Here is a 14,497-nt window from a genome sequence, read left to right as displayed (position 1 = left end):
AAACGCTTGATTGTTCGTTGATCACGCTTCAAAAGTTTGGAAATTTCAAGACTGCTGCATCCCTCTGCAAGACATCTCACAATTTTGGACTTTTCAGAGCCCGTCAAATCTCTCTTCTGACCCATTTTGCCAAAGGAAAGGAAGTTGCCTAATAATTAAGCACACCTTATATAGGGTGTTAATGTCATTAGACAACACCCCTCCTCATTACAGAGACGCACATCACCAGATTTACTTAATTGGTAGTTGGCTCTCAAGCCTATGCAGCTTGGAGTAGGACAGCATGTATAAAAAGTATCATGTGATCAAAATACTCATTTGCCTAATAATTTTGCACACAGTGTATACTATATGGAGAACTATGAGGAGTGCGTTATACTATATGGAGGACTATGGGGAGTGCATTATACTATATGGTGGACTATGAGGAGTGCATCATATTACATGGAGGACTATGGGGGGTGCATTATACTGTATGGAGGACTATAGAGAGTGCATTATACTGTATGGAGGACTATGTGGTGCATTATACTATATGGAGGACTATGGGGAGTACAATATACTATGCGGAGGACTATGGGGAGTGCATTATATTATATGAAGGACTATGAGGAGTGCATTATACTATATTGAGGACTATGGGGAGTGCATTATGCTATATGGAGGACTACGAGGAGTACATTATACTATATGGAGGACTATGAGGAGTACATTATACTATATGGAGGACTATGGGAGTGCATTATACTATGCGGAGGACTATGGGGAGTGCATTATACTGTATGGAAGACTATGGGGAGTGCATTATACTATATGGAGGACTATGGGCAATGTATTATACTATATGGAGGACTATGAGGAGCACATTATACTATATAGAGAATGATGAGGAGTACATTTTATTATGTGGAGGACTATGGTGAGTGCATTGGACTATGGGGAGTGCATTATACTGTATGGAGGACTATGATGAGTGAATTATACTGTATGGAGGACTATGGGGAATGTATTATACTATATGGAGGACTATGAGGAGTACATTATACTATATGGAGGATTATGTGGTGCATTATACTATATGGAGAACTATGGGGAGTGCATTATACTGTATGGAGGACTGTGAGGAGTGCATTATACTACATGGAAGACTATGGGGGGTGCATTATACTATATGGAGGACTATGAGGAGTGCATCATACTATATGGAGGATTATGGGGGGTGCATTATACTGTATGGAGGACTATGGGGTGCATTATACTGTATGAAGGACTATAGGGAGTGCATTATACTGTATGGAGGACTATGCGGTATACTATATGGAGGACTATGAGGAGTATATTATGCTATATGGAGGACTATGTGGTGCATTATACCATATGGAGGACTATAGAGAGTGCATTATACTGTATGGAGGACTATGTGGTGCATTATACTATATGGAGGACTATGGGGAGTGCAGTATACTATATGGAGGACTATGTGGAGTGTATTATACTATATGAAGGACTATGAGGAGTGCATTATACTCTATGGAGGACTCTGGGGAGTGCATTATATTATATGGAGGACTATGAGAAGTGCATCATACTACATGGAGGACTATGGGGGTGCATTATACTGTATGGAGGACAATGGGGTGCATTATACTGTATGAAGGACTATAGGGATTGCATTATACTGTATGGAAGACTATGGGGTATACTATATGGAGGACTATGAGGAGTATATTATGCTATATGGAGGACTATGTGGTGCATTATACTATATGGAGGACTATGGGGGTGTATTATACTGTATGGAGGACTATGGGGTGCATTATACTGTATGGAGGACAATAGAGAGTGCATTATACTATATGGAGGACTATGAGGAGTGCATCATACTACATGGAGGACTATGGGGGTGCATTATACTGTATGGAGGACTATGGGGTGCATTATACTGTATGAAGGACTATAAGGAGTGCATTATACTGTATGGAGGACTATGGGGTATACTATATGGAGGACTATGAGGAGTATATTATGCTATATGGAGGACTATGTGGTGCATTATACCATATGGAGGACTATAGAGAGTGCATTATACTGTATGGAGGACTATGTGGTGCATTATACTATTTGGAGGACTATGGGGAGTGCGGTATACTGTATGGAGGACTATGTGGAGTGCATTATACTATATGAAGGACTATGAGGAGTGCATTATACTATATGGAGGACTCTGGGTAGTGCATTATACTATATGGAGGACTATGAGAAGTGCATCATACTACATGGAGGACTATGGGGGTGCATTATATTGTATGGAGGACTATGGGGTGCATTATACTGTATGAAGGACTATAGGGAGTGCATTATACTGTATGGAGGACTATGGGGTATACTATATGGAGGACTATGTGGAGTATATTATGCTATATGGAGGACTATGTGGTGCATTATACTATATGGAGGACTATGGGGGGTGTATTATACTGTATGGAGGACTATGGGGTGCATTATACTGTATGGAGGACTATAGAGAGTGCATTATACTATATGGAGGACTATGAGGAGTGCATCATACTACATGGAGGAATATGGGGTGCATTATACTGTATGAAGGACTATAAGGAGTGCATTATACTGTATGGAGGACTATGGGGTATTCTATATGGAGGACTATGAGGAGTATATTATGCTATATGGAGGACTATGTGTAACATACCTGGTGGCAGGCTTGCATGGTGCACCATCTCCCACTATGCAAGATCGCAAAGTTGACCTTCAGTCCAGTCTGCTAGCCTGGCTTCTATTCATGCTGTCTGTTTGTCTCTGTTCTGACTGCTTAGGGCGGCGGCCCGGTTACTTCCTGTTTCTTGTAGCTGCTGTGGGCACACCCCTAATGCGTCCCCAGCCTATTGTTGTCTGTCGCTTGATATTTAAACCAGCTCCACCTTGAAGCTGGTGCCTGAGCAACTCTTATCCTCAGAGGGCTTCTTGCCTCTGATGTGCCAGGTCCTGTTCTGTTTTTCTTGCCTGTGCGCCTTTCTGGAGGCTGTATTCCCAGGCCTGTCTGAACACGCTCCTAGCCTGTTCGTCCTGCCTTCTGGGGGCCGCATAACCAGACCTGTTATCTGTGTCTTCTAGCCTGTTTGTCCGCCATTCTGGGGGCTGCATACCTAGACTCACTCGTGTATCTCGCTGCAGTGTCAGTTCCTGTCTTAACACTCAGTTCCTGTCTGAACACTTTCCTAGTCTGTTACCTGTTTTTCTTTGTCTGTACTTTTCCTTTTTCTGCAGAGTCTGAACCTGCACCTAACTGCTACTCGTTGTCACTGTACTTCCGTTTGTGAGTTTGGAGTCCACTCGCTACTTCTTTGCAAGTACCTCGTGTGTATCTGGTTCTGCCTTTCCCTTACAGTCTGTTCCGTGTGAACAGAGCCCTGTCCCCTCTGCTCTGTCTTTGCTCACCGCTTTGGCGGTTTCCCCCTTACTCTGCCTTGCTTACCGCTCTGCTTTGTCCACCGCATCTGCGGTTTCGCTCTGCTCAGCCTTGTCCACCGCATCTGCGGTTTCGTTCTGCTCAGCCCTGTCCACCGCATCTGCGGTCTCGCTCTGCTCAGCCCTGTCCACCGCACCTGCGGATTCGCTCTGCTCAGCCCTGTCCACCGCACCTGCGGTTTCGCTCTGCTCAGCCCCGTCCACCGCACCTGCGGTTTCGCTCTGCTCAGCCCCGTCCACCACACCTGCGGTTTCGCTCTGCTCAGCCCTGTCCACCGCATCTGCGGTTTCGCTCTGCTCAGCCTTGTCCACCGCACCTGCGGTTTCGCTTTACTCTGCTTGATTACCGCATCTGCGGCTCTGAACCCGTCTCCCAGTCTGTACTGGACCCTACCCAGCCTGTGCTCTAACCTGCCTGTTCCTGTATTCCCCGTGTGGGTCAACAGCCGTGTCCGGGGTCTGACCTGGAGTGGCACCTGGTCCCTTTGCTCGGTTCCTCCCTGGTGCACGGCGTCGTAGCTGTCGGGTTGAAACTTAGTTACGCCTCTCCAGGCACTCTCCGGTTCATGGCACAGTGGGATCGCTAATCACGCACACGCCAGTCAGTCCGGGCGTGTGCATAACACTATGTGGTGCATTATACCATATGGAGGACTATAGAGAGTGCATTATACTGTATGGAGGACTATGGGGAGTGCAGTATACTGTATGGAGGACTATGTGGAGTGCATTATACTATATGAAGGACTATGAGGAGTGCATTATAATACATGGAGGACAATAGAGAGTGCATTATACTATATGGAGGACTATGAGGAGTGCATCATACTACATGGAGGACTATGGGGGTGCATTATACTGTATGGAGGACTATGGGGTGCATTATACTGTATGAAGGACTATAGGGAGTGCATTATACTGTATGGAGGACTATGGGGTATACTATATGGAGGACTATGAGGAGTATATTATGCTATATGGAGGACTATGTGGTGCATTATACTATATGGAGGACTATGGGGGGTGTATTATACTGTATGGAGGACTATGGGGTGCATTATACTGTATGGAGGACAATAGAGAGTGCATTATACTATATGGAGGACTATGAGGAGTGCATCATACTACATGGAGGACTATGGGGGTGCATTATACTGTATGGAGGACTATGGGGTGCATTATACTGTATGAAGGACTATAGAGAGTGCATTATACTGTATGGAGGACTATGGGGTATACTATATGGAGGACTATGAGGAGTATATTATGCTATATGGAGGACTATGTGGTGCATTATACCATATGGAGGACTATAGAGAGTGCATTATACCATATGGAGGACTATGTGGTGCATTATACTATTTGGAGGACTATGGGGAGTGCAGTATACAATATGGAGGACTATGAGGAGTGCATTATACTATATGGAGGATTGAGGAGTGCATTATACTGTATGGAGGACTATAGAGAGTGCATTATACTGTATGGAGGACTATGGGGAGTGCATTATACTATATGGAAGACTATGGGGAGTGCATTATACTACGATAAGGGATTTTGTGCTTCACTTGCTTCTCTCACTGATGTGACTTTTCAGATATCAGCAACTGCAATATACCCATATAATCCACTACTATAGGACCTTATATATATATATGTCTTCACCTTTTGCCTCATTTCTAGCAGTAGAATAAGTTGTCAGCTCGCCACGCAAATAATCCCTGATATATATACTCCAGCCGTGCTGAAGGTGGGATTCCATTAGATGTTAACAATCTTCCGTCATATTCTTATATTCTTCCCTATTCTGGCTACTTGGAGAACAGAATCTGTGATTACGCGATGGAGATATTATATTATATTCTAATGCGCGCTGGCCGACCTGACTCATCTCTGACTCATATCTCACATCTGTCTCTTACCTTTGTAGTTTCTCGCCGCCATCTCCTGTAGATATTTCAAATATAACGCTCTAATGGGTTGATTCCTTTTTTTCTCTCTCTTTTTTAAAGTAACCCTCAAGCCAGCCACCAAATCCTCCCCCTCCTCTGTCCGCAGAATAACTCACATAAATAATAATCCATGCCCAACTCAGAGGATAAGTGTCAACCTTGTAACTCCAACCTGGAGGTGCACTTAAGGCTAGGACTACACGACCACATGTATTGAGTTGCAGCAAGTCTAAGATTGAAAATTCGCATGGTCTGTAATTTTTGCAATCATTGCGGAGTGCAATGGGACACTGTTAACAACCATTAGATGCAACATCACGGCCCTCATGACATGCACCTCATATCCCTAAGCCTTGAATGCAGATGCCTGGCTTCCACATGTCTCCAATTCTAGACTTTTATGTAGGATTTAATAAAGGGCAGTTCTCCGTTTAGGTTGCAAAGAGCATCATGTCTATGAATTGATGAACAGCCCATTGATTTCAATGCTTATTTCATCCTCTAGGGGCATCAAATAGAAAATTTAAGGGTTATTCCCAAAATAACAAGTTATTAACTATCCATAGGTTAGGGGATAATTTGCTGACCCAATTCTAAAATACAGAGTGGAGTGGATTTGTGCATGCTCGAGCTCCGCTCCATTCATTGTCTGTGGGACTGACGGAGAAAGCCAAGTCGGACCCCCCAGTGATCTGCAGATTATTCCCAATCCTATTGTTTGGATAAAGGGTAATTTATTTTAAACACTAGTTGGCAGGTTCTCCCTCATATTACAGCTGAGATCAACTTACCGGGAATTGAGAGGAACTGTCCAAAGTGGACAATTCCTTTAAAGCGTGGATCCAGTTATGAGCAAGGTCAAATTTCCAGCAGAAGTATAATAGATGATGAGAGGATTTGTATCACGCAAGGTGAGGGAAGGAACAAGTGTACAACCAGGGAAAAGGGGAAAGAGAGCCCAACAACTAGGGAAAGGGGGAGTGGAGACCCCTAGGCAGATCTAATGTCACCCTGACTACCCTGTCGTCCCTAAATAGGTTGTGCACCTATCGCCAAGAAGGAAACCTAATCCCTGAATGTTCCTAGAGCTAGTCCCTAGGTAGGGAGGGGACGGAGTGAACACTAGTCAGGCCCCACTGTAACTAAAGACAACAAGGTAAACAAAGAAAGGGGATACACTTAGCTTGAGAAGACACCAGAGAGATAACGCCAACTGTCCTCCAAGGGAAGTCCAAGAAGAAACTAGTCGACTGCTAGTACTCCAGGCATGGACAGAGGAACATAGAACTATCACCGGCGACTCTCTGGAGACACTGAGAGTTTTTAACTACCAAGCAAGGGTGTGTCAATTAGCAGCAGAAGGTGGAGGTCGCTGCTGGGTCCTAAAGGGAGAAGGATATCACTACACTACAGAGATGAAAGGATCAAGAAGGCGTCTGCAATGCCAAGTGTAGTGACCTTCTACAGCCGGATCCAGAGCGACTGTTTGTCATACTTGATACACCTGTGACAATTTGCTCTCCAGAGGACTATATTTTAGCAAATATTGGGGGGACTGGTCCAAATGTTATGGAAAGGGAGAAACAAAGCCAAGTCCCTCCTGTTCAGACCTGCGCCATAATGAGGGACAATTTTGATCCATGCTTTGGGGCCCCATAATCTAAGGACACCAATGGTGGCACAATAGAGACCATTCAGGAGCTAATTTGCACCCAATTTCCGCTTTGCCTGGCACGTGTAGAAAATGGAATTGGCAGTGGTGTGATGGTTTGTATTCCGTCCACTGGTTTTCGTTAAATAAAGATATCAATGTAACAACTCATTTAACAGAGGTAGTCAGAGCGAGCCGAGAATGTAATCGCATTACTAAAAATTGTGCAACAAAGTTGCTGACACGGTGACTGCGGCGAGTAGCGGCTTCTGGAAAGCAGAGCAGAGGAGAACAGATGGAATTGGCCGCTGTCCAGTTCTGTTCCCCTGCAGTCCGCACTGTACCGCTTCAGTTTTGTGTCTTTTACCCAGAATCAAAATGACTTTGTCAGCGGGGAGTCCCCTGCCCAAAAATAAGGAGGGAAAATCCTTTGTATATTTGATGCATAGGATATAATGCAAGCCCAAAAAAATGCAAAGAAATTAGAATGATGACACACACCTGAAATTGACAAATATTGACTAATTGGTTAGAAAAACCCATTTCAAGTATAAAGAAACACTGCACCGCCTGTAGATTGGGAGGCACAGAGCTACTGATCATGTGTGACCGCCAGCACTGGACACATTAGGGTCGATGTTCTGAGAGGGAATGAAAAGAACAGCAGGGGGCGCCAGAGCTAGTATGTAATAGTGATATCTACACAAAGGAACATTTTTATTAAATCATCTCAATTGAAAAATTGATCTAATCTAAAATGTGAAATTGGATCATATGACAATCACGCCAGTAAATTGATTTTTATCACTTTGCCAAAGGAAAAGTGATAAATCTCTGATCATAGAGGATCGGAATGCTGGGACATCTACTAATAAGGGGATGGAGGGCAGAGAGGGGGAGCTTAAATGAAGCAGGGGTTGAGCATGATTTTGCTCCTCCATCTATAATCTATGGGATTAATGGGGTCAGTGTCATTGAATGGAACAAAGGGTATTCTGGTTGGAAGTTCCATTATTGGATAGGTTATATAACTTTTTGATCAGTGGGACCCCCACTGGTCGGCATACCTAATGACTTTTATTCCTGTTAGGATGGAGTGCTTGACTGCTGCTCCAGTTATTCTTTATGATCAGAGCGCAGTATTTGGTTTTCTCCAGCAGTCCCATAGGGAGTGAATGGAGCTGTGATCGAGAACTCCATTCTAATAGGGATAAAAGTGCCCCGTTCTGTTAATCATTGTTCTCAGCGGTCTACCCCCACCGATCTAAAGCCTATAACCTATCCTGCTGCAATACCCCTTTAAACTGCTCTCTATTTAAGCTCCCTCTCACTGTTGTTGTGCAGTGAGGAGCAATGGGGGTCTCAGGTTCCCCGTTCTAGTGATCGTGTGGATTCCAGCAGTGGTAATCCCAGCGATCAGGCATTTATCACCTATCCTTTGTCCCTATCGTGGGAAACCCCTTGAACTCTATGTCTAAGCCTGGGATTTAGAGTGCTATGATAAAAAGGTCTGACCGCTATAAATATTTATAACGGGGGGATCTAACAATTACTGTCTATGAGGTGTGAAGCCCCCATATTGAGGCATAACTGTAAGCTCATGGGCCGTAATGCAAAATGTCCAACTGGACCCCCAAATATCACTGGTCTTTAATAGTATTGGTCTATGGAAAAAAAAAGAGACTTTCTTGGCTCTCCTAAAATCCAGGTGCCCCCTGCATTCCCTATAGTTACACCCCTGCCTATATACAATGCATAAAGGTCTGTTCAAGGTGTGAAAATTTAGGATTATCAATTCCCCTTTGCTATTGATCCTGTTCTTTCATTACCGATGCATGTTGAGGACCCATGTAAGCTCTGAAATCAATAATAATCATCATGCCACAGACCCGCGTAAGCCTTATAAAATGCTGACATAATGTGAATTTCTAAAATTCATTAACATTAATTAATGATTCAAATACTGACTGCCTCCATAGACTAATAGCAGTGGAAGAGGATTATATGGAGGATGGAAATGGACATGAAGCTTCAATATGTCTTTCCCTGTTTTCCATAGTATAGATATATACCATAGCACTTGCGGACACAGACAGGAGAGGGCCCCTGTGCAAGAATAAAATATGGGCCCTTTGCAGCCCAATAGCTCCTCATAATGCACAATTCCACCTGCTTTGTAGCTGGTAATGGCCCCTTACCTCCTAGGCCACTATGCAGTTGCACAGGTTGCCCCAATAATTTGTTCGCCCCTTTACCATAGGGCCATATCCGTCTGTATAGGAGCTGTATACACAAAATATGAGGACATTTCCAATCAATATTGCTTGCAAAAGAATACACAGGGTATGAGAGATGAAATACTAGGACCCCGTTTATGAATGACTGTAAGCTTTATAGTCATTTAGGTAATACTGGTCATTTTCTACTACCAGCATCAATTTAATAAATTGATTTAATTGACCAATGCAACCCCAATATGTAGCAGAAATGGACAGGAATGGACCCATTTAGGTAATTGCACAGAAATTACACCAGGAAAAAAGAAGAGGAGGGGAACAATGTAAGTGACAACTTTTCTGCCAGATATTTGTGATACCCAGAGTTATTATTATTATTGTTCTTCTTCTTCTTATTATTATTATTATTATTATTTCTTATTAGTACAACAATTATTTCATGACAGACTGGCACAGAAAGGAGAGGTCACTGCCTTTGTGGCTTAGTCTACAGGGTAATGAGAAGGAGACAGTAGGGTAGGGGGTTGCAGCAGCTCCGGTGGTGTTGAGGCGGCAGCTCTGGTGGTGTTGAGGCAGCAGCTCTGGTGGTGTTGAGGTGCAGCTCCGGTAATGTTGAGGTGGCAGCTCCGGTGATGTTGAGGTGGCAGCTCCGGGGATGTTGAAGTGGCAGCTCCGGTGGTGGTGAGGAAACAGCTCCGGTGGTGTTGAGGTGGCAGCTCCGGTGGTGGTGAGGAGGCAGCTCCGGTGGTGGTGAGGCGGTAGCTCCGGTGGTGTTGAGGCGGTAGCTCTGGTGGTGCTGAAGTGGTAGCTCCGGTGGTGCTGAGGTGGCAGCTCCGGTGATGTTGAGGTGGCAGCTCCGGTGGTGGTGAGGAGGCAGCTCCAGTGGTGGTGAGGAGGCAGCTCCGGTGGTGTTGAGGCGGTAGCTCCGGTAGTGGTGATGTGGCAGCTCTGGTAGTGGTGATGTGGCAGCTCCGGTGGTGGTGAGGTGGCAGCTCTGGTGGTGGTGAGGTGGCAGCTCCGGTGTGGTGGTGAGGAGGCAACTCCAGTGGTGGTGAGGAGGCAGCTCCGGTGGTGGTGATGTGGCAGCTCTGGTAGTGGTGATGTGGCAGCTATGGTAGTGGTGATGTGGCAGCTCCGGTGGTGGTGAGGTGGCAGCTCTGGTGGTGGTGAGGTGGCAGCTCCGGTGTGGGGGTGAGGCGGCAGCTCCGGTGTGGGCGTGAGACGGCAGCTCCGGTGGTGGTGAAGTGGCAGCTCCGGTGGTGGTGAGCAGGCAGCTCCAGTGGTGGTGAGCAGGCAGCTCCGGTGGTGGTGAGCAGGCAGCTCCGGTGGTGTTGATCAGGCAGCTCCGGTGGTGGTGAGGTGGCAGGTCCGGTGGTTGTAAGGTGGCAGCTCCGGTGGTGGTGAGGTGGCAGCTCCAGTGGGGGTGAGGCGGCAGCTCCGGTGGTGGTGAGGTGGCAGCTCCGGTGTGGGGGTGAGGCGGCAGCTCCGGTGTGGGCGTGAGACGGCAGCTCCGGTGGTGGTGAAGTGGCAGCTCCGGTGGTGGTGAGCAGGCAGCTCCGGTGGTGGTGAGCAGGCAGCTCCGGTGGTGGTGATCAGGCCGCTCCGGTGGTGGTGAGGTGGCAGGTCCGGTGGTGGTGAGGTGGCAGCTCCGGTGGTGGTGAGGTGGCAGCTCCAGTGGGGGTGAGGTGGCAGCTCCGGTGGTGGTGAGCAGGCAGCTCCAGTGGTGGTGAGCAGGCAGCTCCGGTGGTGGTGAGCAGGCAGCTCCGGTGGTGGTGATCAGGCCGCTCCGGTGGTGGTGAGGTGACAGGTCCGGTGGTGGTGAGGTGGCAGCTCCGGTGGTGGTGAGGTGGCAGCTCCAGTGGGGGTGAGGCGGCAGCTCCGGTGGTGGTGAGGTGGCAGCTCCGGTGGTGGTGAGGTGGCAGCTCCGGTGGTGGTGAGCAGGCAGCGTGGTCATTGGAATCTGTAGCTTTCTTGAAGAGATGGGTTTTCAGGTTCCGTCTTAAAGTACTGAATGTGGTGGATAATCGGACGTGTTGGGGCACAGAATACTCGGGAGAAGTCTTGGAGGCGATTGGGTGAGGAGCATATAAGTGAGGAGGAGAGAAGAAGGTCTTGGGAGGACCGGAGATTACGTGTGGATAGATATCGGGAGATTAGTTCGGAGATATACGGAGGAGACAGATTATGGATGGCTTTGTAGGTCAGCGTTAGTAGTTTGAACTGGATACTTTGGGAAATTGGGAGCCAGTGAAGGAAATTGCAGAGGGAAGAAGTTGAGGAATAGCGAGGAGGGAGGTGGATTAGTCGGGCAGCAGAGTTAAGGATGGACTGGAGAGGTGCGAGAGCGTTAGCAGGGAGGCCACAGAGGAGCATATTGCAGTAGTCGAGGTGGGTGATGATGAGGGCATTAACGTTTTAGTAGATTGAGGGTTGGTGAAAGGACGGATTCTGGAGATATTTTTGTGTTGGAGGCGGCAGAAGGTGATGAGAGCTTGGATGTGATGTTTGAAGGACAGGGCAGAGTCGAGGGTTACTCCGAGGCAGCGGACTTCCGATTCAGCGGAAAGCGTCATGTCATTTATTGTGATAGACAGATCAGGTGGGGAAGTTAGGTGAGATGATGAGTTGTCAATACCCTTCCCCCAGTCACCAGAGGTAAATTATAGCTCCAACTGATGAATTTAGGGAAGGCAGCTTTTCAGCTGGGAACCCAATAATGCAACTTTACCTACACCGCTTAAAAGATAACCTGTCCCCCTGTATGGAGGAACCACACTAAGCAGAAGAAGATTGGATACAAATTATTGGAGCCCTTAAAGGATTTATTTTAGGAGAGGGGGGTCCTTATTTATATTTGCATAAATGATGCAGTTACAATGTATTTGATGCCATCCAAGGCTTTTTCCAGTCTGCTCATTCCTGGTGCCTTTATATAATAAGATATCCAAATATTATGCCAGTCCACATCATTAGGAAGATGAATACAGATGGAATAATTGTCAGACACCGGAGTGAAATTCTATGTATTTATGTCTAATGAAGATGAACAGGATCAGTGGTCTTTCCTGGCCCCTAGTGGGCATATGCCACATCACATCACCAGTCTGGCACTGCACAGTGAGAGAGGGCTGTCTGAGCAGCACAGCTAAGCCAATGCCTTGGTCACAGTCAGTCTGGCCACCCTGTGTCTGGCTGGAGATGTAATTATTATAGGAGACTCCTTGCTGTGATCTAATACTACCTGCCTCTTCCTGCCAGGAGGATTATTATTATGGCACTGGTTATGGGGGTGGGGGGGGGGGGGTGATGGATGGAGGAAGGCTCCAATGCTTGTCACTATGCTCTGTGTGAATGCAATGCTATCTGCTTTGGCTGCATTCTTATTGTGCCAATGATTTGATCAGAAAACAGATGAGATCAGAGCTTTTAAAGCCCAGGGCTGCCTGGGAAATAGTCCCCCTTCTTTTCATTTTTTTTTTCCTTCTGCCCAAATCTGCATTATAGCGGGGGCGCGCACAGGCTCGGGAGCGCGCAGCAGGCAGCAGAAGGAAGCACAGCAAAGATGGAGTCCCAGCAGCTGCAGGGAGGGATGAAGTCAGCCAAGTCTCTGCCGTTGCATTGACACTGCTATTTTCTCTCTCTCCCCCCCCCCCCCACAGATGGCAAGGGTCTGTGGCATCACTAAGCATTACTCTGCTTCTCTCCAGCTCTGCTACCCAGGGCATCTGTCATTTATGTTGCTCCCAGGGACTCTGCTATGTCTGATTAGCTGGGTACCTCTCTCTCCATCCTCTCCAGGAGTCTAGTGCTGGAATCCTGCTCCACCTGGGGATCATCTCCATCTCCAACAAACTGCATGCCAAGGCTAAGGTTGCATGGGCAATCTGCATAGCCACTTGTCATAGGGTTGTTGTGTCCAGTGATCTCCTGCCAAGATGCTCCCTTCCCAAGAAGCCTCCAAGCTCTACCATGACAATTACATGAGGAACTCCAGAGCCATAGGCGTCCTATGGGCCATTTTTACCATCTGCTTTGCCATCATCAATGTGGTGGTCTTCATACAGCCCTACTGGATAGGGGACAGTGTCAATACACCCAAGCCTGGCTACTTTGGGCTTTTCCACTACTGTGTAGGCAATGGAGCAGGCAACAGAGAGTTCACCTGCAGGGGATCGTTCACAGATTTCAGCACCATTCCTTCAGGAGCTTTCAAGGCAGCTGCGTTTTTTGTGCTGCTGTCCATGGTGCTGATCCTGGGCTGCATCACCTGCTTTGCCCTCTTCTTCTTCTGCAACACAGCCACTGTGTACAAGATCTGCGCCTGGATGCAGCTGTTTGCAGGTAAGGGGGAAGCCACATCCACTATGGCTGTCAATGGGAAGAGGGGTTCACTATCTATAGGTTGCAATGGCTGCAATCACCCTTTAATTGATGCTTAGGGCTTGGGTGGAAATGGCTTCCAGTTCTTTATTTATTTATTTGTATCAAGAAAGGTAAACAATGCAATAAGATTCCATTGCAGGATTTCCTTAAATCTCTAATCCTAGATCTAATCAATTGTTATATTCATTCTACCCTTCCTCTTGTCTATGGTCCTATGATTGCTGCTCCTGAGTTGGTTAATTCTCCTCCATATGCACCTGCAGGACATCTCTAATATTTCATGGTCAACTTTTATTTACTTGCAATAGTCATTAAGTTCAAAGTTCTTATCAAATTGGTTTATTCCATGTGCAATCATATTGGTTTCAGAAAAGTGAACCCATTGGGGATTTAATGACAAAGTAGTCAACTGTTCATGGGTTTTTACTACTTCTATGGTCACAATGGTTCCTTAAAGAGCCAATATTGTGGTTTCTTCTTATAGGATCATCTACTTTCCCATTCTTTTCTTCTGCAGCATTGAATGATGTGGCTACATACAGCCTGGATTTAGAGGGGAGTCATAAGACTGGGGTTGGGTTAAGAAAATGCAACCCCCTGGCAGCTAAATGGTCACATAATCTTTTTTTGGGGGCCAGTTTTGCAAGCACTAATACTATTTATTGATTGTAAGTGCATGCATGTATCTGGTCGTATAACACCGCTCCGAAGTTGGAGTCTACAAAGAGTCATTTGGCTGGAAGTTGAATGGCAGTGTGGATTGCGGCTGATTGATGGTTTTCATTATA

General features: G+C 46.5%; 1 protein-coding gene across 1 annotated transcript in view; it reads left to right on the top strand.

Annotated features, from left to right (window-relative positions):
- The first annotated feature begins 12,632 nt into the window (after positions 1-12,632).
- The window catches only part of LHFPL4 (LHFPL tetraspan subfamily member 4), a 154,137-nt gene continuing 152,272 nt past the window's right edge, over positions 12,633-14,497 (top strand). The window contains exon 1 of the mRNA XM_073644791.1: positions 12,633-13,667. Within this exon, the coding sequence (XP_073500892.1) occupies positions 13,262-13,667 (406 nt within the window). The 5' untranslated portion in view covers positions 12,633-13,261. The remainder of the gene's footprint in view (positions 13,668-14,497) is intronic.

Source organism: Phyllobates terribilis, unplaced genomic scaffold (assembly GCF_046119375.1).
Source record: "Phyllobates terribilis strain yellow unplaced genomic scaffold, ASM4611937v1 Scaffold_8__6_contigs__length_399053987, whole genome shotgun sequence".
NCBI classification, from domain to species: Eukaryota; Metazoa; Chordata; class Amphibia; order Anura; family Dendrobatidae; genus Phyllobates; species Phyllobates terribilis.
Note: the sequence above shows the minus strand (reverse complement) of the source record. Positions and strands in the feature narration are given on the sequence as shown.